General features: G+C 40.2%; 1 protein-coding gene across 1 annotated transcript in view; it reads left to right on the top strand.

The window, feature by feature from the left end:
* Nucleotides 1–1,259: 1,259 nt before the first annotated feature.
* Nucleotides 1,260–27,959, top strand: part of CTNNAL1 (catenin (cadherin-associated protein), alpha-like 1) — a gene marked incomplete at its 3' end in the record, with an annotated part of 50,218 nt that continues 23,518 nt past the window's right edge. The window contains exons 1-4 of the mRNA XM_010153942.1: nt 1,260–1,415; nt 15,339–15,528; nt 21,597–21,784; nt 26,789–26,908. Coding sequence (XP_010152244.1) covers nt 1,260–1,415; nt 15,339–15,528; nt 21,597–21,784; nt 26,789–26,908 — 654 coding nt within the window. The remainder of the gene's footprint in view (nt 1,416–15,338; nt 15,529–21,596; nt 21,785–26,788; nt 26,909–27,959) is intronic.

Below are 27,959 nucleotides of genomic sequence, written 5' to 3'. Positions count from 1 at the left end.
GCATCTTCACAGCTGTAGGAGTCTGTCTGGAGCTCTTCTAAAGAAGCACTCTGAGAAACGGCAGAATTAGGTTTTTGTCAACCTTCACAGTTAGACACTTAGGAAAAGTTTACTGAGAGGGAACTTTGAGCTCTCTCTGTGTATGTTCCAGAAAAAACAATGTCAGTTTTCATAGTTGAAGGTGACCTATCCTCCCACATCTGGAGTGTAGACCTGTGCGATAACAGCTTGCTGATCAGCCTTCAGAAAGCCACTTCTGTCACCTGCGCTTTGGAGAATGATTGTGTGCTGACGTGTTACCGACCATGTTTTTCCAACTTTCTGGCTACAGGAGATCATGTCAGAGGTTTTGGACTTGGCTTGACCTATATAATCAAAATAAAAGCTTAAATAACTGTAAAAAGCCTATGATACCAATGTTTCTGAATTTTGTTACTATCAGTCTTAGACCCTGAATAAGTTAATAGCCTTGAGGTGGATAAACCAGATCTTTTCTTTACTATGGTATCATTTCTTTGCTTTCTCTGAAGCTAGCTAAAATAATTCCCATTTCATTATATAACATTACATAATGTTCTGCCGGTATTGTGTTTTTCTGGAAGTTGCTGGAGTTACGTATTAGAGCCCAAAGAAGAACCAGCAGCTGATGTTATCCCATTTATGTGAAAAGCTCACTGATGTAGTTTTCAGACTGAAGGTATGGCTTGAGAATAGCCATACTGGATCAAGCTAGAGGCCTGTATATAATCAGTGACTTTTAATCGTTGTTTTGTTTTTGGTGTGGGTGGGGTTTTTTTGGGTGGTTTGTTGTTTTTTTTTTTTTTTGTCAGTTACCAGTGATGTCCCTCAGGCACTGATACAGAGGCCAATGTTGTTTAATATCTTTATTAATGATCTGAACGTTGAGATGATGGGCCGGTGTGTTCAACCGACTTGTCCCATCCCCTACAGCAAGCTGCAGAGCGTCTGATCTGCTGGAGAACAAGGCTGCTAGACTCAGGGACAGGCTGGAAACATGACCTGACAAGAAGTTCCTGGAGTCCAACAAAGGCAATACCAAGTCCTGTGTCTGGGCCAGGATAACACCACACAACAGTACAGGATGGGGTCAGCTTCCTGAGAAAACCTTTACGAGGAAAGACACGGTGGTCCTGGTGGACAAAGCGATGAACAGCAGTCAGCAGTGATGTTGTTAGCAGGAGTGTAGGAAATGGTTCTTTTCTACTGGGCTGGCACTGTGGGACAGCACCTGGAGTACCATGTCCAGTCTGGGGCTCCTCAGTACATGGGAAAACATTGATGTAGTGGAGCACGTGACAAAAGAGGAGAGATTGAAGGAAGCGTGTTTGTTCCAGCTCAAGACAAGACCAGTGGCAGAGTTTACTGCAGTCTACAACTACCCAGCTAATGGGCAGGTATGGAGAAGACGGCGATAGACTGATCCTAGATGTGTGTGGTGATAGGACAAGAAGCAGTGGATGGAAGTTGGAACATGGGAAAGACTGAGATATGAGAAAAAGCCTTTTCCAGTGTAGGGGTGGTGAAGCACTGGATGAAGTCTGCAGAGCACTTGCAGATTCTTCAGTTCTGGAGGTGTTCAGAACCACTTGGATGAGGTCTTGAGCAACACTCTAACTGGACTTGGTTTGAGCAGGGAGCTGGTAACCCTGGAAGTCCCTTTCATCACAAGCAAGTCTGTGTTTTGGTGTTGATTTTTTTTTTTTTTCATGGAGGAATGTATAGTAATGAAAAGATCTTGCTACCAAGGAGTAATGGTTAGCTGGGACCTAGCTTTCATGTAGTAGGATGGTACTTTCCTATGTGTATCACTTTAATCTGCAGTGTTTTTTCATCTGACATTTTTTCCCTTGTCAGCGTTGCAAAATGTTTCTGCAGTTCTGTAGTAAGATCTTATCTTTACTGTCCTGAATAACTTCGGATCACCAGCAAATTTTCATCATTTTACTACCTGCTTATCTCTCCTCCCTGTTTATGATTATGTAGAAAAATCCATGTCCCAGTCCAGGTTTCTGTAAACTCCATTGGTCATCTCCCTCTATTAAAGTAATCAATCATTTACTTTCTGCATCTTCCTTCTCATCATTCGGTCTCTTAAGTAGTTAAATATTCATATTGAGAGAGTTGCTTAGTGTCCTTTGAAACCTTTGGTATGGACTTTGTTTCCTGACTTTTTTTCTTTCAGCAGAGTGCCTCCTTATCCATTCAATCAGTGATCTCTACAGAGAAATCTGGTTGTTTTGTGAGGCAGGAATTACACTGACAAAACCGTGTTTAGTCTTTGCCAGCACCTCTCATTTATTTGGGTATCTGCTACTTCTGCTCTTCCTAGGGTTTTTTATTGATTTGCCATGTGCAAGTGTTAGACAACCTCCATACATCAACTGTCCATCAAGTTTTAAGCAGGAGACTGCATGAGAAAGTTGATATATTCCATTGCATCTTTGAGTTCCTTAAAATCTTAGAGAATAATGTCTTTTTTTTTTTTCCATTTTATCTGATGTTTTCCTAGGCTCTTCTGCAGTCACTTTGATTCAACACAGGTTTTCAGACTACATCACACAAATATATTCTGGTGTAGGGATCACTTCACTTTCCTTCTCTGTGCTCAATTACAAAAAATAGCTGATCCTGCTCTGTTCTTATTTTCTGTCAAAGGGATGGGGCAAAGCTGCATTAAGGAAGTAACTGAGTTATATTAGAGTTATAACTCCCAAATAAATGGACTGTAATAGCTGGCAAGTTAATGTGCATTTAGTGGAACTGATGTTATTCTCCATGGAACTGAAGAAGAGTGTTCTATCGAAGAGAGGTTTGAGAAGTGTAAAACTGTAGACATGGAGTTCAGTACGCTACCTTTCTGTGACCACTGGTCTTTTGAATTTTGTCTGTAGGCTAGCAGTATCTTTGGGGAAGCTGTTTTGTGGTCTCATTGGCTTCAAGTCCTCAGGTGACTGGAAACTACAAGGTTGCTCATGTTGTACCCAGTAGCCACAGAACTCCGAACAGCAACTCATGTTCAGTTCTTCAGTATACTTGTAGATGTTAGCATGTCTCCTTATTGAAGGGTATTTCCTCTGGGTGTACTAAAGGAGCTTTGTAAAACGTATATTTTGGGGATGCATGCATGTGTGGGACCAGTACTGGCCAAAACCTGTGCAAGAGATTTATATATGATAAGTGACAGAGATACATGATACCTTTCAAGGGGTGTTCATTTCTTCTAAACTTAGTAGCTGCAAAACTAGTATTCTTGGGAATTATTCAGTCATGGATTTGTCTTAGTGTTGGAGGTTTTTTTGCTATCAGCTTTAAAGCAGAGTCCTCTATTAAGAGCACTGTTAGACTTGTGATTTGGTATCACTAGCTTTTTGTTTTTGGAAGTCTACAAAAACTGGGGGGCAGGGGGGAAAACCCCAAATGTTTTCCCTGTTTTTCCTCCACATCATTCATCAGTCTTTATGTACAAGCTGATGGTTGAACGTCTTGTATTGCAGTACAGGCTCATTACATACCTACTTTTGAACTTTTTGCAAATCAAGTGTTCTGTGTGTGCTGTAGAGACTAAATAGAAGGGTCTCTCATACTTTCTCATTCCCTTGCTGAACTTCAGCGTTTAGTCTAAGCTCTCATCCATTTCAACTTATTTGCATTTCTCGTACAGCAGATGCACAGAGAGATTTGTTCCAGCAAGTCCTTTCTCTGCCTGGTTTCACTAGACATTTTTTTTTTGGTACTTCTAGGTCTATCCCTTTCCCACTTCTAAGGTGCTAAAAGGTTCTTACATTGTTGGCTGTTCTTGCTCCAGTATGGTGCCAGGACTTGCACTTTGCCCCTTATGGCTCTTTTTGGTGGGTGGGAAAGTGCCTTTTTTGAAAAAAGTAGGGTAATCCATATTTGTCTTAAACTCATTGGGTTCTTCAATGTATCTGAGGGGGAAAAAAGAAATATTTGAGTGCACCTCTTTTAAAATGCTTCTTGACACTGTTCTTTATCCTCAATACTTAAACAGTTGTGGTAACTAGCAAGCAAAGCTCCCCTTTTCCAGGATTTTCTTCTTTGAATTAATTTGGTACTTCAGACTTGGCACTACTGTTGAGTAATGAAATTATGAATTGCAGTGTAGAGGCTTGCGTTGTAACTTGTACTGAGCGAAGCAAACCTTGCTAAACCCTTCCTAGTTTTACATCCAGTACTGCAGAGAAACCGTGCCGTGGGTGCGGAGTCATGAGCACAAACTGCTGTCGAGCCTGGAAGCATATGGTACCCTGCCTGCATACAGAGTTGTACCTCATTAGTTTCAATTAGTCATTACCTCCCTGACTCTCCTCCTCCCTCTGGTTCCATAGGTGGTGTGGGTTAAGTTGTGAGCTTGTGTTTTGTGTTACAAATAATCCTCCACTCAACAGAAATTCTGTTTTTTGGAAAACGAAGCTTGCAGCAGCTCAGCTGTTACTCAGCCTAAGGGAGCTTGATTCTTTCTCTTTGATTTATGCAGCAAAGTTAATCTGAGGAGTTTGTCATCTGGATGTAGATAATGTGATTACTTCGGTCACGGAATCGGTTGTATCTCTGTGCCGATGCGATTGCAGGTTTCCCTTGACTGAGACTAGTTTTTAATTGACAGCTATTTAATAATTGAAGCTAGGTGGTTATGAAACAGCAAAAGGGAAATAGCAAATCACTTACAGATGTGTTTTTTAAGGTATGCTGGGGAGCACAGGTGTGCCTTTGAATATTCTAAATAGGTAAATACAATTATTTTCATATTAAAAATTAATGATGTTAACATCACTAGTGATATTCAGCTCTACATGAAAAATGACACTTGAACATTTTATCACATGAGCAACAGCACTACTGTGAAACAGCTGTGATTTCAGCTTTTTTTTTTTTTTGGTCAACCCTTGGATGGTGAAATTGGCTTTGAGTTAAACTTGGCTCCTACTTTATAACGTTCAGTACCTCAGTCTTTGATGTGATAAATGAGTCAGAGTAACATTTCAAGTAGCTGAAGAAAGATGCTTCTTACTGACATAGCTGAAAATCAATTGCTCTTTTTCAATGGAGTCTTATCTTTCACATTTATGGGATCTGATTAATGGCTTTTCTATAGATTAAACAAATATTTGTAGTTCTCCAGCAGAATGAGTATTAAATCAAAACTGCCTCACCGTGATCCTGCACAAAAAAGAATTAGAGCTGCTTTCTTGCTATTCAGCATTGTTAACAGATGGTTTTAGACAGATTAGGTAGGGAAATCCCCAAAGGATGAATTATGAATTAATGATTCAAACAACTCTGACTATAGTTTACTTAAAACTGTTTTGTGGCTCTATGAGCCTATGGCTTTCTGCGTGGATTTGTTTTATGTTTATTAATACATTGACAAAGCATAACCCTTGCTAGATAGAACCTTAAAACAATAATTTTTACTCCGAGTTGTATTGCATTCCATCAATAGCCTTATTTAAAACCAGTGGGGTAAATGGGTAGTGATATAGACTCTACCCTCAGTTTGCAACTGTTACTCTACTCTAGATACTGAATGGGATGATTTCTTAGTTTTATACATAAAAGGATTTCTCAAATGGTAAAGTAACTTATAAACACAAGTTACAAAAATCATGTATGAGAAAATCCTAAGGTTCTTTCATATGTATATAGAAAAATACAAAAAATTATTCAGTTGCTTTTTCTTACAGAAAATTTTTGTTTTGACTTTTTGTATTAAGCAGAATGAATATAAACATCTATAACAGACAAATCATGTATTTTCAAATAACATCAAAGTAAAATTGTAGTGTAGTAAGCATGGGTTTTGAGGTGTAATCAGTAAAAATTGTCCAGAAGGGTAATACTGCCCACAGTTGCAAGTGCTTAGTAGAGAATCACAGGATGGTTTGGGTTGGAAGGGACCTTAAAGACCATCTAGTTCCAACCCCCCTGCCATGGGCAGGGACACCTTCCACTAGACCAGGCTGCTCATAGAATTAATTTGTAGGAGTTTGATCAATGTATGGAATATTCTCTTTTAATTATCAAAGATTCTGTATTGCATCTCAATGTTACAATTAAATATTCTTAAACTTTTCCAACTGAATGAGTTTTTGTTGTCCTTGAGCTCTTCAAGGAAGCAATCTGAAGACTATACAGGCTCTTTAACATAAAAAAGATATGGTACCTGGATTATATGAAGTTTTTGTTTTGTTTTACACTCCCACAGGTGGGTAGTAGTTAGATTTGCATAGCCTATTCCAGAGCACATTGTACTTCTCTATTAATCCCTAGGGCATATATGTGCTTTTCGAGACAGAATACCAGGTGTTGCTCTGAATTGAAGTGGTATGTCAAAATGCTCCTAAGGAAACCTTCCCTATAAAAGGCTGAAGGAACCCTCCTGTCGGCAATGTGCGGCACGAGGTGGACTGAATGGGTGGTGTTTGTGCCAGTGAAGCTGCCTGTTAATGGGACTAACAAGCAGCTTCTGCATCTTCAGGAACCAGTTCTGATGTGAAGAGAGAGAATTCTCAGTTGCAGGTGGTATCACTGTGTTCTCCCTGTTACATCCTTTATTACGACGTCTGAATTTTTAGTTCCACAACAGCGGCTCTTTTTTTGAATAAGTAGCTTAGAGCTGGCTCTGGCAGTGTTTGCACAAGCAGTAGAAGGTTAGGTACATTAACAAAGGCAAGTTAGGGAAGAAAGCCACAATAATTATTTTGCCATTCAGTCTCTGGTTTTGGGGTTATCTGATCATGTTAGTAAATTGAGTTATTTTGGAGACTTGCATCTCTCTGGTGCTGAAAACATGTCTGCATCTGTTTTGACCACATCTGAAAGTACGCTTTAAACAATGGACTTCCCTCAGAGTTGGTTTTGTTTACTTGGGCTTGCTCAGGCCCAGGATTTCTAGGTGCAGAATGAAAAAGGGTAATAGCTTTGTTCATGAAATCTACCCACTTGGGTAAGAAAATACTGAATTGTGGAGGGTAACAGGAGGGGAGGAAAATGCACTGGCTTGTACACTCCAAAACCCAGTTATTGGGTCTTTTAGCTCATGCTCACTGTGTGTAGTGAAGTGGCTGTGCATTTCAGCAAACCTTAAGAGCAGTTGAGTTAGAAGGCCAGTTCATAAAAGTGTAGTAAAGGCCATTTTGGTTTTTGATGCATTTTATTATAGGTAAACGCATATTCTGTGATGTTCAGTATGCCTGTTGATGCACAGAACATAGAAGAGGTTAAATGGGACTTTGGATTTGAAAAGCTGGTTTTGCCAGCTCCTGTCAAGTTGCTCAAAGGTGCAAAATTCAGTCTGTAAACTGGAGAGAGAAAAAAACCCCAACAACCACCCCACCCCCAAAAGAAAAACAACAACCAAAACCCCACAAATCCCCAACCTCCCCCCCAAAAAATAACACACTGGAGGAAAGAAACTGGTGTCATCGAAGTACTACATCTCCATGTGGTACTTCAAAACAAGTTCATCTGTATTACATTTTGGATAATAATTTTCTTGATGGTGTTTGGTTTAGATCTTTACGTTTCAAGGGCCCTTGGTTTTCTAGGAATTCAGTTCAGCACAAAGAAAGGGTATTCACTGCTACAGTACAGTCTTGCTGTGAGTCGAATCCTTTCTTTTGATCTCTTAACAATTCCAAGAATGTGTAACAAGTACATAGCAATGGTGCTAATAACCCGAGGTGTGTATTCCAAGCTGAAGTTGTGTACTCTTGCCTTTCCTGGCAAACTTCACAAAGAGGTCTGAAGTAGGTTTTGAAGCCTAGATCTGAAGGAGGTGAAGAGGGCTATTCTCACCCCTTCCAAGTAATATTTTCTACCTGTTGAAGCTATGATGCTTGTGAGAAGTGCACAATTAAATATTGTGGTGTTTCAAAATGACACGTGTGACTTGCATTAAACCAAAAAGCTGGTTACAGCTGCAGTATAGCCATTCTCTTCTCTTTCCTAGGCATCCGTGCTTGGGTGCTACAGGAGATAAGATACTAGACTAGGTGTACCAGCGATCTGATGTGGTAGGGCTGTTCTTGGGTTGCTTGTCAGCTTCTCCTTGTCGCTGCAGGTCCTGGAGTGTTCCCTCTTCCTTTTCAGAGGTGGCTGATCGGCTTGTTAGACACTACATGTGAAAGATATTGCCTGAGGCTCCTCTAAGCACGTTAGTGTTTGCCTGAAGAGAAGTGAACCGGCTTACAGGTTGTTGAAGTAGTTCATTTCATTTGCCTCCCTGAAGGCTGTTATGGAAGTTGTGTACAAAAGCCATGAGAAGATGCTTTTAAAAAGCCTTCAGGTAAAGGAACAGCTGTAACTGTCTCGATGCCATGAGTGTAACAGCACTTGGAGTCTTGGACACGCAGTGTATTTTTACTGCCCTTCTAGGCACCAGTGCATAGGCAGTATGAGGAAAATAAATATGGGGTAACAGGGTCATACCACTCCTCAGAAGCTGTTCTTTTACAGAAATGGTGCCTCAAGGTCCTCAATGGTGTGTTGAGCTCTCTGCGACACCTGTAAGAAGGGGTTGGCTGCCCCTTTTAAATAGTGACGTGCAGAGGAAACTCTTCTGGTTCAAGCATCCATAAAGCAGAGGCAGTTGTCTCAAATAAGTTGAGACAAGTTGGGCTTGTTCAGCCTGGAGAAGAGGAGGCTCCGAGGAGACCTCATTGCAGCTTTCCAGTATCTGAAGGGGCCTACAAGGGTACTGGGAGAGGACTTTTTACAAGGGCCTGTAGTGATAGGTCAAGGGGTAATGGGTATAAGTTGAAAACAGGGAGGTTTAGATTAGATATCAAGAAGAAATTCTTCACAGAGAGGGTGGTGAGGCACTGGAACAAGTTGCCCAGAGATGTTGTGAATGCCCCATCCCTGGAAGTGTTCAAGGCCAGGCTGGATGAGGCTTTGAGCAACCTGGTCTAGTGCAAGGTGTCCCTGCCCATGGCAGGGAGGTTGGAACTAGATGATCTTTAAGGTCCCTTCCAACCCTAACCATTCTATGATTCTATGACGTTTTCAGAATAAACGGAATATGGGTTCATACAATTAACTGGCACATGAGTAGTTAATGCAGTTGCATTTAATTTTTGTTCATCTTTTCCAGCCTTCAAAAACTTTCAAAGCTGAGTTTCTACAAAGTTTAATTGTGGGATTTTTTTCCTACAAAATGAAAACTGTGCAGGAAGATAAGGCTTTCCAATTCTAAAAATCTGCACATTAGCCAGACTTCTAAAAAATATTTTAGAGTTTGAAATTATAGAAAATGCTTAGTAAAACTTTGATTAATGCCTGGACAGGCATCTAATCTTCCCAGATTTTTGATTTCTAGGACAGGTGAGCAGATAGTCCTTGTTCACTTCTCAAGATCCCTGAGGCTTGTCTTTTGTGATGAGAAGTCTATCTGACAGCCTTGCTTTGTAGCCCTTATGGACTGGAAGTGAAATGCCAGCTGCTGCTTCTCTGCTCCATCTCGTGTACGGCTGTACTCTGTAGCAGATGGGGGTGTTGAAACAACCTGTTCTCTCTGGCTAAATGAGTCTGAAGACCTGGTTGTCTTTAAGTGGTACACAAGACCTAATGAGAGACAGTACCTAAAATGTAATATTAGAAATTCCTCCCTGTCCCCAAGCTCAAGTTGAACTTGAATAAAAACGTGAGCAGTGTAGGAAAGGCCTTTTTGACCCAAGTTTTTTTCGTGTCCTATCAAATGCAACTAAATTTACTTTACAAGCACCCTTCTGCTGTAGGGGGTTGTAGCTTCTTCCCTAGTATCTAGTGCTATTGCAGTTTCTTAGCAAAGGCTTTCCATTTCTGGTCTTGCTTTCCATTTCTGGTCTTGCTTTCCCCCGCCCTCCCCCCACCTCCCCTTCCCGAAAGGCATTTTCTACCATTATGAAATCAACGGAAGATAGAAAGCAGAAAATACACAAAATGGAAGAGGATCTATTTACTCAAAGGATGCTAATCCTCGTTACATAGAGAAAGCATCTTGAATATTTATTTTTTCTGGCAGGAAAACTCATTAGTTTGAGGCAGTAACAAATATTGTTCTGGAGAGTCTAAATCATCCTATGTATAATGTGGGTACTTACCTTATCTACCCCCTTCCTTGGGTATCTTCCAACATGACTTCTCTGTTTAACTCCTGTGTTTGTAGCAGTAGCTGTGAAATAGCTACGTTTCTTGGTTTTATTTATGGTTGTCTATAAATACTTCCTGAAACCCAATCTCTTAAGTATCACTTAATTCTGTCATGCAAGACTTAATTACACTGATAATAAATAGACATTAGAATATTTTTAGCTAAGCATGCTGTCCTGATGCTTCCTGTGCATGAAGCATATAATGACTTAAGTGTTGCTATCCAAAGGCCCTCCAAAGGCTCTGAAAACAGCTGCTTGAAAACTGTCACAACCGAGCTTGTTTCCTAAATATAAAGTACATCTTGATACATTATGGGTATATACATGTTAGTTGCAGTAAAGTATGTGGGAAACAGCTGATTTTCCTGGGGCTGTTCCTAACAAGTGACAAAAGATTGTTCCTGACTGTTTCTTGAGGTTGCCCACTCCTTAAAATGATTGTCTCAAATCTCAGGTAAGCCTTCCATGAAAATAATGTAAGAGCCCACATTAAACAGAGCATGAGTGCTGTCAAGGGGACTGTTTCCTTTCTTGGACCTGATCAGTAAACCCTAGTGAAAACAGCAGGTAACGTATTTCTCTTGTTCAAAGGAACTTGCAGGTAATCTTTTCAGCTGTTAACTCTTGCCCAAACAGCGCCGATGTTAGTGGCTGGGTGATACGTGATCAGAATACAATAGATTAAATATTTGGGAGGTGTGAAGCTTAAAGGAAAGCTTAGATAATGTTCTTGGAGTCACAGGGGTTTTCTTTAATTAAAAAAAAAAAAACAACCAAAGCAACCAACCAAACCAAAAAAACCCCTACAAAACCAAACTGAAAGAAACAACAGTAATAGTTCTGATCTGGTTGCAATTTGATGGGCTGCAAGGGAAAAGCAATTCTTTGTAATGTGAAATATCCTTAAACACTGCAAGTTTTCACTAATTCAGGTTTTGATAGGCTGTTAGGGTATCTTTGGAGGAAGGCGGTTGTTTTCTGGGGAGAAAGTTCCTTGTTAGGTTTCATGTGGGTCTCTGCTTTTCTCCTTTTAACTTGTCCAATTTCATATAATTTTTTAAATGGTGTTTAAAAGAAGCAAAAGCTTTGCTTATTCTTTATTTTAGAAGCCTAGCTTATTGCCATTTTAATGCTCATTGCATTTTTTTTCTATCCTGAGACAAATGGTATTGCATGCCTCTCTCTAACACACCTTCAGTTGTACTGCTTAGGGATTTAAATTTTTTTTTTCCCCCCACTGTGGTTTAAACTAATTAAATTATCTTTGTGCTGCTTATTAGCATCAGTTTCACACAGTCTCTCACTTAACATTCTAGTGAAATTCTCTCCTTGCTCAGTTAAGATCTTGCTTGTTTGTTTTTTTTTAACCTGGATCATTAATTGTGAGTTTGACTTAGGTCTTGAAAAGAATCTGAAAAGGCAGTTGCTATTACCTCTGCTGTTTCATAACTTTAAGTGGAGGATACACATTACCTGTCATTTTTAACACTTTATGAAAGAAAAAGATATTTCCCAGATTTATACTTTCCCCTTGTTTGCACAGCAATGTTTTCTGCAGGTGGCAGGTTGAGAAGCCCATCTGTATGTGGAGAACTTTCCTCAGACCTTTTGATGTTGTGTTTTACACTTGGTATATGTTTAACTCCTGGTTCCAGAACCAGAGAGCGCTATTTTGCCTTTAGCTGATATATATTTCATATCTTCCTCTAGCTCTCTTATAGCACAGCTTAACTACTCGTATTTCAGGACTGTTTGTTACTTGTTATATAACAAACATCCTGTGCAAATTTTACTGTATTAGTACAGTCTGCATGTGCTACATCTAATGTCATAATGTTGATCACACTTGAAATAAGTGTTATGTGAAGCTGTTTGTCTTGGTATGTTTCCAACTTTTTGACCAGCTTCTGCTTTAGTTCTTTTATGTTTGTTATGGATTGCCAATTCAAATAGGTTTTGACTTTTCTGGAAGACAGTGGAGCTCAACACACTTCCCTCCAGTCTAATATTAAGATAGCTACTGTAGTTGCCCTAAAGTTATCCGTTCTAAGAAGAAATTATATTACACAGTTAAAAGTTCATTATTCCAGGAGGTATTTGCAAAGCCTCAGGTGATGTGTGTAACCATAGTTTTCCAAACTGAGTTTAATCTGTATATGCAAAATACTCCACTGAGTATCTGGAGTAAATCACAGAATCATGGAATGGTTAGGGTTGGAAGGGACCTTAAAGACCATCTAGTTCCAACCTCCCTGCCATGGGCAGGGACACCTTGCACTAGACCAGGTTGCTCAAAGCCTCATCCAGCCTGGCCTTGAACACTTCCAGGGATGGGGCATCCACAGCTTCTCTGGGCAACCTGTTCCAGTGCCTCACCACCCTCTCCGGGAAGAATTTCTTCCTGCTGTCCTATCTAACCCTCCCCACTTTCAGTTTAACCCCGTTACCCCTTGTCCTGTCACTACAGGCCCTTGTAAAAAGTCCCCCCCAGCTTCCTTGTAGGCCTCTTCAGGAACTGGAAGGCTGCAATAAGGTCTCCCTGGAGCCTTCTCTTCTCCAGGCTGAACAAGCCCAACTCTCTCAGCCTGTCCCCATAGCAGAGGTGCTCCAGCCCTCTGAGCATCTGCGTGGCCTCCTCTGTACTTGCTCCAATTGGTCTATATCTTTCTTAGGGGGCTCCACAGCTGGATGCAGCACTCCAGGTGGGGTGTCACCAGACTGGAGTAGAGGGGGAGAAATCAGCTCCGTTGACCTGCTGGCCATGCTTCTCTGGGTACTGCCCGGGATACGGTTGGCTTTCTGGGCTGCAAGTACATGTTTCCAGCTCATGTCCAATTTTTCATGCACTAGTACCCCCAAGTCCTTTTCTGCAGGACTGATCTCAACCCATTCATCCCCCAGCCTGTATTGATACTGGGGGTTGTCACAACGCATGTGCAGGACCCTGCACTTGGCCTTGTTGAACCTCTGGAGGTTAAGATGACACTGGTGATAGACCTGCTAACACAGCTGCTGATTCTTGCTTCACCCTATGAGGTGGAGGTATAGGGGGTGTCTCTCTTCTACAAAACTGATGATCCCCTCTGAAGAGAGTGCTAAAGGAGTTACAGAATTATAAACTTCAGCCATATCTCAAATGAAAGGGTTTCTGAAAATGTTTTAAGACTTTATTAAAGTAACTTAAACTGTGACATCTTCAAGATTTTTATCATTTTCATACCTCTACAGTAACATATGGGATTAAAATGCCCTTGATGATTTGTAAGAGACAGTGGGATTCCTTTCATTCTGCAGTTAGTTGCATATGCATTTTTTCAGGATTATGTAGAACATGTTTAAACTTCTACTGGTATAAAATGCTGTGGGAGGTAAACTTGCAGCCAGGACATGCATCCAACTAGTATTCTGTTTGGTTTAGGCCAGTGTTATTTATATATGCTTTCAATAAGTCAGTAACTGTATGAATGTACTATTTGATCTTTGTTTGCATAGCATTGGGTTGCTGTTTGCTTCAAGACCTGTTCAGGAAACGAAGTTATGACCCTCTATCGAATTGGTTTTCTTCAGCATTTGGTGTAATGCTCTCTGTAGGCTTGCTGCCCGTGACTAGTCAAGAACTTGCCAGCTGGGATTGTTAGATGAGCTGCTGTCAGGTATTTGATAGTTTGGTATACCTGAAGCACCTACAAGGCAAGAGTTCACGAGACCGGCAACGTGCAACTGTTTTTAATATCCATCTGATGCTAATCTCAACTTCCTCTGAATTAATTGTGTCTTTTGGGGAATGTCATTCCTTCTCTGGAATGAACCTGATGTTTGCTTAGTTTACCCTTTAATAAGACTCTGTTTTCATCCTAAGGTGGCATTTTCACTTAATGGGTGTCAGGGGTTCATAGGCTTTGAATTGGAAGTTTGGTGAACTGGAGGACTCTTACAGGGACAGATTTGTTGTATGAATTGTTGAAAGTGTCTTTTCTTCAGAGCTTGTGGCTTAGGTACATGTTCAAGAAGTAGGATGTATATAAAAAGGCAGTGGGCAGACGATGCATTTCTGTGGTGGTGTTGTGGGGTGGTTGTCTTTAGCAACAGTGATGGCTTTTATGCTGGTTTAGGATGTTCAAAACTACAGTTCAACATCTGTTCTTTATATCACTAGGAAATGGTTGTCATACCAAAAACATAAAGCTCCTATACTCTTGGTAATGCAGTTTGTAATTAGTTAATTCTGAGTAGCAGTATTACACAGTGTTCTCATGTTTGTATGCCTTTTGAAAAGCTACTTCTGCATTATCTTTCTCTTTGGGTGAGAGGGATCTCTGTTTCCTTGTGTTTAGTGCTCTTTAGCACGTTTTTAGTCTCCTGCAGCCTGCATGAATCAGCAGGTGATCTCTGGTTGTGGTGATCCATGCAGAAATGTGTAGCTCAATGTAGTGCAGGGCAGAAAAGCTGATACAGGATGTGGAGTTCAGAATACGATGTTCTTAGAAATTCTTGTACTGACACCTTGCATCTAAATGGAAAACTCTTCCTAAATGCTGGAAAACACCTGTAAATGAGGATGTCTAAATTAATGAGGACTGAACATTTTGATGTGGGGAGGGCTGGAATACTTCAGATTATTTCCGAAAGATGAGTGGTTCTTTTTGTGTAAAGACTCTGCTACTGCTTGTTCTTAAATCCTGAATCAATTGGACAAAGCATCATTTAGAAAGACTTATTTCAGTAAAAAGCGCCAAAGCTCCCGAATGCTGATTGAGTGTGTCTAGTTACCTGGCAGCACAAAAACTTTGCAAGATTTCCAGTGCTGGCAAACCCAAAACGATGTTATGTCTACTATTGGGGTCCTCTTACTGTGTTTAGTGTGAAAACCTCTTGAGAGATCTAGGGCAGCTTATTTTAATACTGCACATGTGAGGGGAAGAAAATATCCCTCCGTTTGAGATGACATAAGCTGAGATCACAGCAGATGAGCAAACTTAATTATACTCCAAATTTTTTTTTTCATTCTCTGAGAAGTTAAATGTTACCTTATGACTCAACAGTAAATTTTATTGGAGAAGTATGCTAAATATCTATTAGTAAGTTCAGTTCAAAACTTGCCTTTAATACTAAAGTTAAAATGTTTTCTTGCATACAGTTCTAATAATTAACTCTTCTTGTTCACAGATAACTACTCTTATTAATCACAAGGACAAACCAAAGCGTTCAGACAAGACTCTGCAAGCAATTCAGCGAGTGGGCCAAGCAGTTAACCTGGCAGTTGCAAGATTTGTTACAGTAGGTGAAACTATTGCCAACGAAAATCGTGAATTGAAGGAGGAAATGAGTGTTGCTTGCATCGAGGCAAGGAGAGCAGGTATGTAGTTACTCATGAAATTCGTAACCTGTTGTGCTTGTGCCGGTTTTGGCACACAATTACTAGTCAGGAATAATGTAGTAACTTTAATTGCTTAACACTCTTCTGCTGGTTCATTCAAGGCCTGATCTGTCACCTGATTTTGCCACTTACTTAAATTGTTGTCATCTTACAGACAGAGGATGGACTTGTGTGTTGGTTTTGACTTTTACAGGATCTTTTGCCACCAGGAATTACCTGGCTGCTCATTGGTTTATGATGTTACTACAGGCAAAGAGCAGAGCGTTGAGAATACAACATCAGAGTTTATTGCTCTCAAGCTAAAACAGTGGTGTATTTAAAGTAATCTGAGTGTTATGCTATTAAGGTCACTGTGTTCTAAATCTGAATGTCTGAATGAAGGTCAGTGTCAACCCATATTTCATCAGGACTCAGTAAGATGACTCACATCAGTCATCTGATGACTCCCCTCAGTAAAATGAAAATCATAACATACTTGTCTTTTTGCTGGAACTTTTGTTGCGTGCTTGCTGTGTGTGTGGATTGAATGTGAAGCATGGATAACTGAGTTGCCTGCTGTCACCTTCCTCTTCCCTCAGAAGCCTCTGTCTCGGCAAATAGTGGGTTACATTCTCTGATACTGTAAGAGAATGTCAATGTCATACTAGAAACTACTTTCCTAGATACTAAATACTGTTCCTTGAATGATTTTTCAGTGGCTTTTAGTGAAGGTGTATTCTTACATCTACAGTGCAGTCTTCAAGAAGATCATACTTAAAATACTGTTCCTTTTGTTGTTAGTGCTGGTGTTTTTTTTTTTTTCATATACATTTGAATCATGGGAAATTCTGCTTTGAAGCTTTTCCTGTTTAAGCAGGTGGAAGTACCTACAGGTGTAAGAGATTTTTTGCTTACTGTGGCTTCAGGGGAACAATCTCGAGCTTACAGATGTGGAGGCAAATAAATGGCCCTTCAACACTAATGTCTAACTGCAGAAAGAAGTAGTACTCTACTCCAAGACATGGGTTACTCTACTTAAAAGTGATCTGTTAAGCTAGAGTGGACTTGTGGGTCAGTGTTTGGTTTTTATCTTTTAAATAAACTCAGAAGCCTGAGAAACTTGGCTTTTGGTGTCCTAGCCTGTATAGTCCTTGTTGAATCATTGTGCTAGCCTCACACTTTGGGGTTACAATTCATAGTATTTTTGTGATTTTAAAAAAAAAAAAAAAAGCTCAGATGTTGAGTATGGTACTGCAAGAAATCCTCTGAAAATCCCTCAACAACAAGTTGCAATGCCTAGAGACACGCTGGCCATGAGTGATTGTTTTGGGGATGTGAAGGACTATTCTAGATAAACTTCAGGCTGAAAATTCATGGTTGATCAAGCAAACTTGGCTGCAAACAGAAATATCCTAATTTGAAAACATTCCATTTGTTATGTGAAGCGTGTTTTCTCTTCAGAGATCCAAGTAAAATGCTGACAAGGCAAAATTGCCAAAGTTTACATCCTTATTCTCAGCTGCTAGAAGAGCAGTGTAGTCTGGATCTCTATTTCTTGACTTGCCAGTTATGCTGTGGCCAAGTGCTTTTTCTCCCTATCAGTGTATCCACGAGGAGCTTGGAATCTAAAAATGATCTGCAGTGTTTTCTCTCACCAAATGGTTATATCTTTTTTACATTGTAAGTTTTATTTTCTGTTAGGCAGTCACAGTCTAGAGGGGTGGATATAGGCTGTTTACTTTTTTGTCGAAGCTCACATTTACCTTAGCATGGGTCAGTTATTCTCTCTTAACTATCTGTTTGAGATCTAGCCGAAGACTTACATGGGAAATTCAGTATATCAAATGTGTTTGCTGCTGGCTTTTTCTTTGGTGGTTTTCTGGGTTGGTTTTTTTGTGCCAGTATTACCTCTGTGGACTCCTAAGTGTTGGACAAGGTAAGAGTCCTCTGTGCAGATAAATTCTCATGAATAACTGTCCTCTGAATTTGGTCTTTGAACGCAGTTACTCAAGTGCCATTTTGAATAACTTTGATGTCCCAAGCAAGCCAATAAGATCTGGCCAGTTATAGCTAACAATACTGACTTGTGTAAAAGAATCCCATGTTCTGATGGCATGGGCTGTTTAGGACAGAGGATATTGTAGAACTCTTCATACTTTTTAGCCTATAAATTAGGTGGTGCCTCAAAAAATAAAGCACTTTCTTAGGTGTAGAAGACAGATTTCTGTACTCAAGGATTTAGAACATTATGTCTCAGTTGCTAAGAAAAGTAGGGAGTCTGAATCAATTGCATATTCTGCAGAGGCTTTGAAGGATAACAGGTGTTGTATGTCTCTTGTGAAGGGTATAATCAGTGATCTGAAATGTTTCAGACTTGTTATGACTATTTCTGTGTAATAAACCTTGTAATTTGATTGACTCAAAATAGAATCATAAAACACTGCAGAGGGTCATGTAGCAGATTTTACCTGAGTCTTGCGCTGTGTCAGTGCTTACAGCGACAGTATATTAGTGGAATGTAACTGAAAGCACATTTTTAGATGCCCATCTGTGATTTTTTTTTTTCTTCAATACTAGAAGAGAGTGGTTAATTTAAGAGAAAACACATGTCAAGAATGAGTTAGTGTCATAACATTTTCAGTATTCTCTGCCAGTTGACTACATAGCCCTAAAGGAAGATGTGGAGTAAAATGGAGGTAATAAATAGCACTCCCCTATTTTTGCCTTGTCTTTTAGTACAGTGAAGAACTGTATCAAGAAGGTTGAAACTAACAATTTAAAATGGATAAATGGAATCACAGAATAACTTAGATCAAAAGAGGCATTTAACTCCAACACTGAAGGCTGTGCAACTTCTTGTATACCTCTTAGTGTATGACCACCCTTACAATGGGAAGAGTGTTTTCTTATATTTTGTCTCTTGTCCCATCACCATGCGCCTCTGGGATCAGTCTGTCGCTGTCTTCTCCATACCTGCCCATTAGCTGGGTAGTTGCAGGCTGCAGTAAACAATGCTATTGGCCTTCTCTTCTTGAGATGGAACAAAACACGCTACCTTCAATCTCTCCTCTTCCCTCACGTGCTCCACAATGTCAGTGTTTTCCCTTGTACTGAGGAGCCCTGGACTGGACATGGTACTCCAGGTGCTGTCCCACAGTGCCCGCAAGTAGAAAAGAACCATTTCCTACACTCCTAACATCACTGCTGACTGCTGTTCAGCCCTTTGTCCACCAGGACCACCATGTCTTACAAAGGTTTTCTCAGAAAGCTGACCCCATCCTGTACTGTTGTGTGGTGTTATCCTGGCCCAGACACAGGACTTGGTATTATTGCCTTTGTTGGACTTCAGGAACTTCTTGTCAGGTTGTGTTTCCAGCCTGACCCTGCATCTAGCAGCCCTGTTCTCCAGCAGATCAGATGCTCACCCGGTTTGGTATTGTTCACATGCTTGTTGAACATGCTGGCCCATGGGAACGGTCTTGATGCCTTCTGTTAGCCCTGGGGGATGCCACTGGTAATTGTCTTCCCATTGGACTTTGCACCACTGATCACATCCCTGAGCTCAACAGACAGGTGCTTTTTCTACCTGCCTTATTGTTCACTTATCCAATCCATATCTCAGTTTAGTTATAAGGACACTGCAGGAGATCATGTTGGAGGCCTTGCTAAAGTTGAGATATGCAGCACCCATTAATTTCTTTTCTAGAGAGGGTGTCTTCTCATCATAGAAGACATTCAGGTTGATAAGGAACTGTTTACCCTTGCAGGTCTGTGCTGGCTCTTCCTGACTGCCTTTTTCTGCTTCATGAGGTAATGGCTTCCAGGATGGCTTTAATAATATTCCTGGAGACTGATGTCAGGCAGACTAGCCCATAATTACCTGAATTTATCTTAGTACCCTTCTTGAAGATGGATGTGACAGTTGCCTTTTTGTCACTGGAAATCTGTCCCAATTGTCACAACCTTTCAGACATAATAGCAGAATTACAGTGACACTGAGCTGCTCCTTTGGCACTCTCAGATGTGTCCCATGGACTTGTGTGTGCCCAGCTGACTTAAATAGTCCCTAGTTCAGTCTTTTTACCCTAACAGATTGTGCTCCTTGTAGCTTACTCCGTTCCTGTAGTTGCAGATCTGCAGGTAGAGAAGGAAGCTCTTGTTTTGTTGTCAGAAGTCTCGCGTTTGACAGGCAGCTCTTTCTACATTCTCCAATTACTCTTTGTATGATTAGATGCTTCACCTATGAGTTGATAATTCATCTCCAAGGAGGTGAATCCCACAGCATAAGAAATGAGATAATGATGTGCATCCTCCTGTAGTTACTAAAAGCACTTTATTGTAAAAACACAGAACAATTAAAGTGTTTTATGTTGTCACGTATATGTAGAGGTCAGAGGAAGATACTGGGGTTTATCTGCTGACAAAGCTAACAGTTCCAATTAGAGGTTGGTGTGAACTGAAGTGAATTTAACTGTGGAGAAGGCAATTGCCAGTGTGTTTTGCTGTTAAATGATCTCACCTGACTGGAAACTTGTCCTACAACTTCACCATTAGTGTATCTGACTACCTTCACTGTTTGGATAATAGTGGTACTTTTATAATTCATTTTCAGACCCTTCAGCTCAGCTGTGGAACTTCCACTCTCGGAGTGTGCTCTGTTTATCGTATTTGCATACCTATACTAGAGGGAACCTCTGATTATTTGTCACATGGCTTTTATGGCCTGGCCTGCTCCTAGCAAAAGTACTGGAAGTTCATTGCCATAATGCAATACCGATTCGGGCAGCTTAGGAGCTCAAAAGATTACATTTGCCAGAGGAGAGAAATCATAGGCAAACACTAGGAAGTGTGGAGCTCTGCAGTTTGAAGGTCTGTCAGGCCTTCCTTATTCCATAGTGTTTGTGTGTGTTATTTCCAGAGTAATAATGCACCCTCAGGTGTTTCATATGGGACCTCTGGCTTTATCAGGCTTTTGAAGTATCGTGTGTGCTTAAGGTGAATTACCTTAGTTATGGGGTTAGTTTAGTGAATTAGCTTAAGTGAGGTTTTGAAGATAAGTCATGGGGGAATCAATCAAATGTCCTAGATTTTATATTCACGGATGATCTGCAGGTTAGTTGTGGGATGATCATCTTGTCTTGCGTGCTAACAAAAAGCTTGTCTTGGAGCTTGCCTGAGTTCAGTCTCCCAGGCAGTCCTTCTCTGGCTGTGGAATAGGAAGCTGCTCTATGCCTTTCCTCTACTGCACTATTATCTAGAGTACTCCAGAAGAGTTAGTTGGATAGGGACCTATGCTTTTCTTGGACGAGGAGATCCATTGCCTGCATTGGATTGAGCATTTTTAAGCACATAAAAAGATAAGTGGTTAAATAGTCCTATTTAACTATTTATTCAACTACCATTTAGTTGGATAAAAGATGCTTATGAACTGAAAATTGGTGCTTCTTTGCCTTTTTTTCTCTCCTGTCTCTGACAACATAGAGTTTGGTGGTCCTTCTTTTAATATAATGTGCAGTAGGCTCACTATAATGCTTCAGTCCTATAAGGTATAAAGTTACTGTTTGGAGTCACTTTATTCTTCATGCCTGAAGACTCCTGCAGGAACAGGAAATCCGTAAATCATGAGAATGCTAAGTGAACTTTGGAAAGAGGAGGGTAATTTGTGGTTATTCCTTCCTTGCTGCATCCCACTCATTCAGTGGGTTGATGCTGCAAGTGTTGACGCTGACTTGACTTTGGCTATTAAAACTGGAAAAATATCTCCCATGAATGTGTTCTCCCTCCACATTCCCCAGCTCCACTCCCTCCACTTCAAATATCTGCAGACTACTGAATGAAAATTAGCGGATGTTACAGATGGAAGAATGAGGCAGTACTGAATAATAGTTCAAAATTAAATATGGAGAGAGTGCCACCCGCAGTCAGTAGAAGGAAGTGAAGTGAAATAAAGAGTTAGAGGTAGCTCTGAAATTGTTTTATACCTTAAAGGTGAAAGTTAGGAACGCTTAATGGCCCAGTATCCTTTCTTGTAAGTATGAAATACTAATTATTTCTGCTTTTCCCTCTAGGTGAAACAATTGCACAGCTTACGGACGTGGCAAGTTTGGACCATCCAGAATCTGATAGCCACATAACAATCTTTACAGACAAAACCGGTGTGGTAAAAGCTGCAAGGTCATTGCTTGCTTCTGTCACGAAGGTGCTGGTGTTAGCGGACAGAATTGTTATTAAACAGATTATAACTTCCAGAAACAAGGTATTTGTAGATTCTTTTTTGTTTTGTTTAACTGGTACCTGCAGTCAATGCAAAAGAGTGGTGCTAAATAAAGTGGTGTTTTCATTGTATCTCTAGGTGAATTGCAAAGTAAAAAGGTAAAAATTAATCTGAAAAGAGATGACTAAAAGGAAGAATAAAATAACAATTTTCAGTGACATTGTGCATTTTGTGACCTGTATTGCACTATTGACTTATTATGCTGGGGAAGATGCTGTGTTATTGCTTATTTAACTTCAGGTTTTCTGTGAGGTGGAAAGTGAATCTGTCAGTAAAATGGCCAATAAAAGCTTCTTCTTGCTAAGGACAGGATGTTTGTACTGTCAGGATTAAGACGACGAGAGCATTATGAATGTGTCTAAGGCAAAAAGCTGTGAGGAATGCTGATAAAATCTGCTAGTGAAGTAGAGATTAAAAGTTTTTTTGTGCAGTTTAACTTGCCTCTTCAAACTTAGCTTGAAACTACTTAGTTGACTTAAATAATATATGAAAACCCATTTAACCTCAAATGTAATCTATTTCATGTACTGCGCTGTCTTGACTGTAGGATATTCTTTCCCTCCCCCACCCCCCTGACGTGCTAAAACAAAAATAGAAAAGCCTCATGTTTGAAAAATGAGAGCCTGATAGGGCTTGGGTTTTTCCATTAATTTTCAATTTATAATCCCAAGCAGAAACCCTCTTTTGACTCCTTGTGGTATCTCTTTTCCTTTGACCCAGTTAGCTTTCCAGACACGCTGCTATCTTTTTTGCAGCTTCTAGACCCAAGATTCTAAGTTGAGACCAGGATTCAAAAACTGCAGTAATACCTGCTTTGATCTGGCTTTAGCCTTTGCAGCACTGATTTGCTGTGTTAGTGCTCTTTTCTCCCAGTGGTTGGTGATGGTGGCAGCATATTTAGCAATATTAATTTGCTGAAGTTACTTGTTGCAGCTTTGGTCTTTTCTTGCACTGGAGACCAGAATGGTGCATTTAATACCTCTTGCTGCCTTTCGTGATCTTTTCTTCTGCCCTCATCTGTAGCCATGCAGTGATCTGAATTAATTTACCTTTCCAGAAATGGTGGGTGTAACATGGCTTTAGGCTACAGTGCAACCATGCAAGTGCTTGTACCATGAAGGGAAAAGGAAAGATATATTCTTTCAGCAGCAGGGCATGATTTGTGATAGTCTTAAATGTATGTGAAACTATTGTCACGTATACAGTGACACGAATACAGTAAGCATAGGTACAGGATTTAATTTTGAAGGTATTTAAAATGAATTCTCATTTTCCAGTGTGTGTCTGACTCATTGCCATAGTCACCCTAGTCTTTGTACACATAGTCTACATGTGTTTGAGAAGGTCACCTTCTGTTTATGGTACTGATAGAGCAATTCACATCTCTAGGACCTAATTAAACAAATTATGGTGTCTTATACAGGCATGCCTTGATATTTATAGAGTATGCTCCTGAAAAGTGTGTCAGAACGTGGTATGATGGATAGCGAAGTAGTTCTTCCTGTAAGGAATATGGTGGTAGGGGGGTGATGTTGGCAGGGACTTCAGAAGTGCGCACAAATACTTGGAGGCAGCATAGTCTAATACAGCATAGAGGGTGGAAAGGCAGGAGTAGGATCACCAGTGCTGCCACAGGTGCTGGCTTCTTGGAGTGGATCAGGCTTCCAGAAGATCTCAGCTGCATTTTCATGTTAGAGACTAAATGCCCAGGGTTAAACTTGTAGTGCCAGTTTGTTTGCTGCCTCTTTCTGAACACCTTAATTTTCATTGTCACCATAATCTTCCTCATGTGGAGCAAGAGCACTTAAGCCAACCAAGGACAGAGGACAGAAAAACAGCTTAGGTGTTGGATGTCCAGTTTCATAGACTAATGAAGTAATTCTTATGGAATGGTGACCTGCTCCAGAAGGCAACCTCTGGTTGATCCCAATGACCCTGCTTCTGCAGTCTCTGCACCATGTATCCTGGCCCTGTGTTCTTAGACTGTGTACATTTCATAGAATCATAGAATCATAGAATGGTTTGAGTTGGAAGGGACCTTAAAGATCATCTAGTTCCAACCCACACCTTTCCTACCTTGCAAAATGTGCTTCACTGTCCATCAGACTTGGTCACTGCATCAGTGAGCTTGAAGTCTTACTCCGCTTGCTGTCACCAGTCAGGCTAGGAGTGTTAGAACGGTAAATTAGGGAAGTGACAGATAGTGGGAGTGTTGCTGCACAATGTGGATTGGATCAAAATATGGATGTGCCCTTAAGTGGTGTCAGCCTAAAACTGCTGTCGGAAAGACAACATTCATAGTGCAGCAGTAGCTGTGTCATACTAAGTTCTAATTTAGATAGTAATTAAAACGTACATTTTCAAATACAAGGTTAAAAATATGTATCAAAAAAGGCTTAAAATTCCCATTCATATCAGTGTGTTTCATAATTTTTCATTTTAATCTTTCTTCAACATGAAGATATCACAGGTATTCTGCTTTTTAACAGCTTCTTGAATAAGCTTTAGACGAATTTAGAGCTGTCTATACGGTTTCTCCCTGTATGTAGTTTCTTGGAGTGTCAGCTCTGCCTGGAATGTCTAGAATTGTTAGCTGCAGTGGAAATGTGTGTGCTTTCACTGGAATGTTTATTTGACAAGAGATCTGTCATGACAGAAACACTTGCTCTAGGGTAACTGTAGGAGTTGCTTGCAACCAAGGCCGTACTCATGAAGTACTACACTTGCTTAAACCAAGAATAAGCATAATTACTACCATTTTTTCTCCATTCTTAGAAGAGAAAGCTGGACCTTAACTTTTTCTCCTTTTTCCACATTCACTTTTCTACATCCTCACTTTCCCAGTCCTCTGGTTCTCTGCTTCTTCCACTCTTGTGCTGCTATGTCGTGGTTTAACTGGCTAGCAAAATAACACAAAGCTGCTCTCGCAAATCCCCTCTCCTCTCGTGGAGGGGAAGAGTTAGAGGAAAAAGAAATAAGGAAGCTCATAAACTTGAGATAAGAACTATTTAGTAATAAAATCTAAATTAATATATACAAGTACTACTACTAATGAGTAATTAAAATAATAGAAAATAAAGCATATGATAACAATTCTGATACAGTTGCTCACCATCCACTGATCAGTGCACAACCGGGTGCTGAGTAGTGAGAGTCACACCCAGGGAGCACGAGAGCAATCGCAGGCCGAGGGCCGTGGCCTGAGCGCTGTCACAGCAGATTCCGAGCTAATCCTATCAGCGATAGCAGGATCAGGAAAACTAAACAAACCCATCACCAACTCCCTCCCAAACGAGCCAGCACAGGAGTTAGCAAAGCAGCTAACGCAGGAGTCAGGGAGGGGGTTAGTAAGTGTATGGGAGCGAACGAGAGAAGATAAGGGAGAGACTAATGGCTCCCAGACCCCCTCCTCGCTTCTGTCCCGAGCATGACGTACTATGGAATGAAATACTTCTTTGGTCAGTTTGGGTCAGGTGTCTGAACTGTGTGTCCCAGCACTGCCTGTAGCGAGACCGCGAGAGCTGGGAACGCAGCTGCAGTGTCAGAAGCAGAGAAAGACCTTGAATTCAGTGCAGGCATTCCCCAGCGCCAGCTGAGAACTTATCAGTGCTGCTCCCTGCATCCAGGAACAGCTTCCTAGCAGCCACCGTAAAGGGAGTTAACTCTTTCCTGACTGAACCCAGCACATTTCTATTTTCACATCTTCATCTTGGTGCAGCCTCCTTCCAAGTCCTTTATACTGCAGCCCTGCTCATGGATCAACACCTGAATCACAGAAGTTCCTGTTTCTGTGGCCTTTGTGGAACTGGCTGTGTAAGATAATCAGACATAGTACAGTCTAAGGTTGCATTGGTAAAGCAGTTGGTTCTGCAGTGCTTGCAGGACTTTACGGAACCTTTGCTTTACATACCATGTAACTATAAGTTGGAGCAGCTGCTGTATTAGCAAAGAATGAGTACTTCTAGGAGGGTTGTCCTGGGTTGCAGGGAAGGGGTGGCTTGTCATAATAGAGTATCTAGTGCTGCTTTTTTACCAGTTGCGGGGGAAGATATTTTGGCATAGGAAAAGAAAATTTTAAGTTGAAGTTTCTCCTTTTCAAGTACAGTTTGTTAAATTTTCATGCGGTATCTGATCTCCAGTCTGATACACAATAAAGAACTGCTTTGGCTGTCTTCCCTTCTGAAGGCATTTAGTGAGTCTGAAAAATCACTTTGGGATACCTCTAACCTGAAAAGCCCTAATGTTAATCTCCCTTATAAACTGTACTGTCATGACTTCAGCAGGGTAGCTTCAGTAATTTACAAGATATGATAATTTTTGCTGAATGTTTTTAAAAAGCTGATTTTGCATGCTTTTATGTGTCTTGAGTAAGAGCTTGATACAACTTGGGCTCATTTAGTTTTTTGTTTTATATAGAGCTAATAAAAATCTTCGGAGTAAGTTGTTATGGGAAGTTTAAAACTAGATATTAACTGATTTGTAACTTTTGGGGGGTTTTGTGGAATGCTGTTGCTTTTTTTTTTTTTAATGCATGCAGGCAGTAAAACACCTAATTCTGCAACTGAGATTTTAGACTTTGAAAGCTATGCATTCGAAATTGAACTTTGAAATTGAGAGCTACAACCTAGGTTTATGAGCTGTATATTAATTTCAAGTACTTATGGTTTTCGATTTAATATTACAGTAACGTTTTTCCTAAAGCTGGAAACTGAATCCTCCAGTACTGTTACTCTTGATGTTGGGAAGAGTGAGGAAAATGTTTTTTGAGGGTTCACAACAAATGACTCATTTTGAATGAATCATGATTATTAATTTAGACTTGATTTCTAGCTGTTGAGTCAATAATACTTAAATAGTGACAAAATATATACATTTTAAACAACATGACTTAGAAGTGCCTGTGAACAGTAACAACATTCCTACTTTAGCCATAATGTTTTCTGTTTAGCATCTTGATAATCTACAGTATTTTTCCTTATCTTGCAGGTTCTTGCAACAATGGAACAACTAGAAAAAGTCAGTAGTTTCCAAGAGTTTGTACAAATATTCAGCCAGTTTGGAAACGAAATGGTAGAGTTTGCCCATTTAACTGGAGACCGTCAAAATGTAAGTATTCATAAAAAGCTGTGAGAGAGGACGTATCATTTCCATCTGATTGACTTGGAAGATTTGGATTCTTCTGGGATGAATAATTATTACAAAACCATTGCTTGTGTCCTGTCTCTGAAACCGAACTTCTTGCTCCATCTGAAGGACGACTTTTTTTTTTTTTTTAAAGCTCAGCCTGAGAAATATCACTGATCTGTTTGTCTTCCAGAAACCTGGCTGTATGTTATTTGAGATGTCACATCTTTTGGCTCTAACTTTTTTGGCTTATTACTCTGGTAGAGAATTTGTCTGCTGTTACTTGACAGAAATATTTAATGCTTCCACATGGCGAACGGATTTGGAAGCAGAGTAGTTATTTTAGAAAACTCCAAACATGACATGTTTAGATCCTAGTAAAGCAGTTACTTTTTTTTGAAGAAATTATTATTATGGAATATTTTTCTAGGTTTAGATCAAAACCTTCCTAGTTTGGGGTAATGGTTTACTTCTCGCATGCAGCTACTCTTTCAGAGCCTTTCATTCATGCAGGAAGCTTTTTGCTGCTACTTCCTTGTAAATACAAGGTTTGCTGAGGCTTAAGACTTCTGCTGTGAGCTGTAGTTGCTTCCCTTGTCAATCAAATCCTCCATTCAGAATTGAACCAGGATCTGATAGAGATATACAGGGTCCCTAAGAGCCAGCAAAATTTAGAAATCAGTTTGTATAAACAACTGGCCAACCTCATGCCTATAGAGGTACTTTTTTTGTAATATGGCACAGCATCTTTCAGATAAAACAGTGGAGAACTTTGCTAAAAACACACACCACCCTCCTTTTACTGTTTGCGTTCAGAGTCTGCTAAGTACATGCTAAATATCAAGGAATCAGTTTGGGAAAAGCTACATATAATTAATGGAAGTGCCTGCTTGGAAATGAACTCTCTTCATTTTACCCCAAAATATTCATAGCAGCAGTTCCTTGAAAAGAGAAAAGTGTCTTACTAGTAAGTGATATTGTTTGCAACTGTTTGTCATTTTCGGTGTTAACTGGTCTTTGGCTCTGCCCTCCT

The sequence above is a fragment of the Eurypyga helias genome, unplaced genomic scaffold (assembly GCF_000690775.1).
Source record: "Eurypyga helias isolate BGI_N326 unplaced genomic scaffold, ASM69077v1 scaffold9606, whole genome shotgun sequence".
NCBI classification, from domain to species: Eukaryota; Metazoa; Chordata; class Aves; order Eurypygiformes; family Eurypygidae; genus Eurypyga; species Eurypyga helias.
This window is presented reverse-complemented; position numbering and strand designations above follow the sequence as displayed.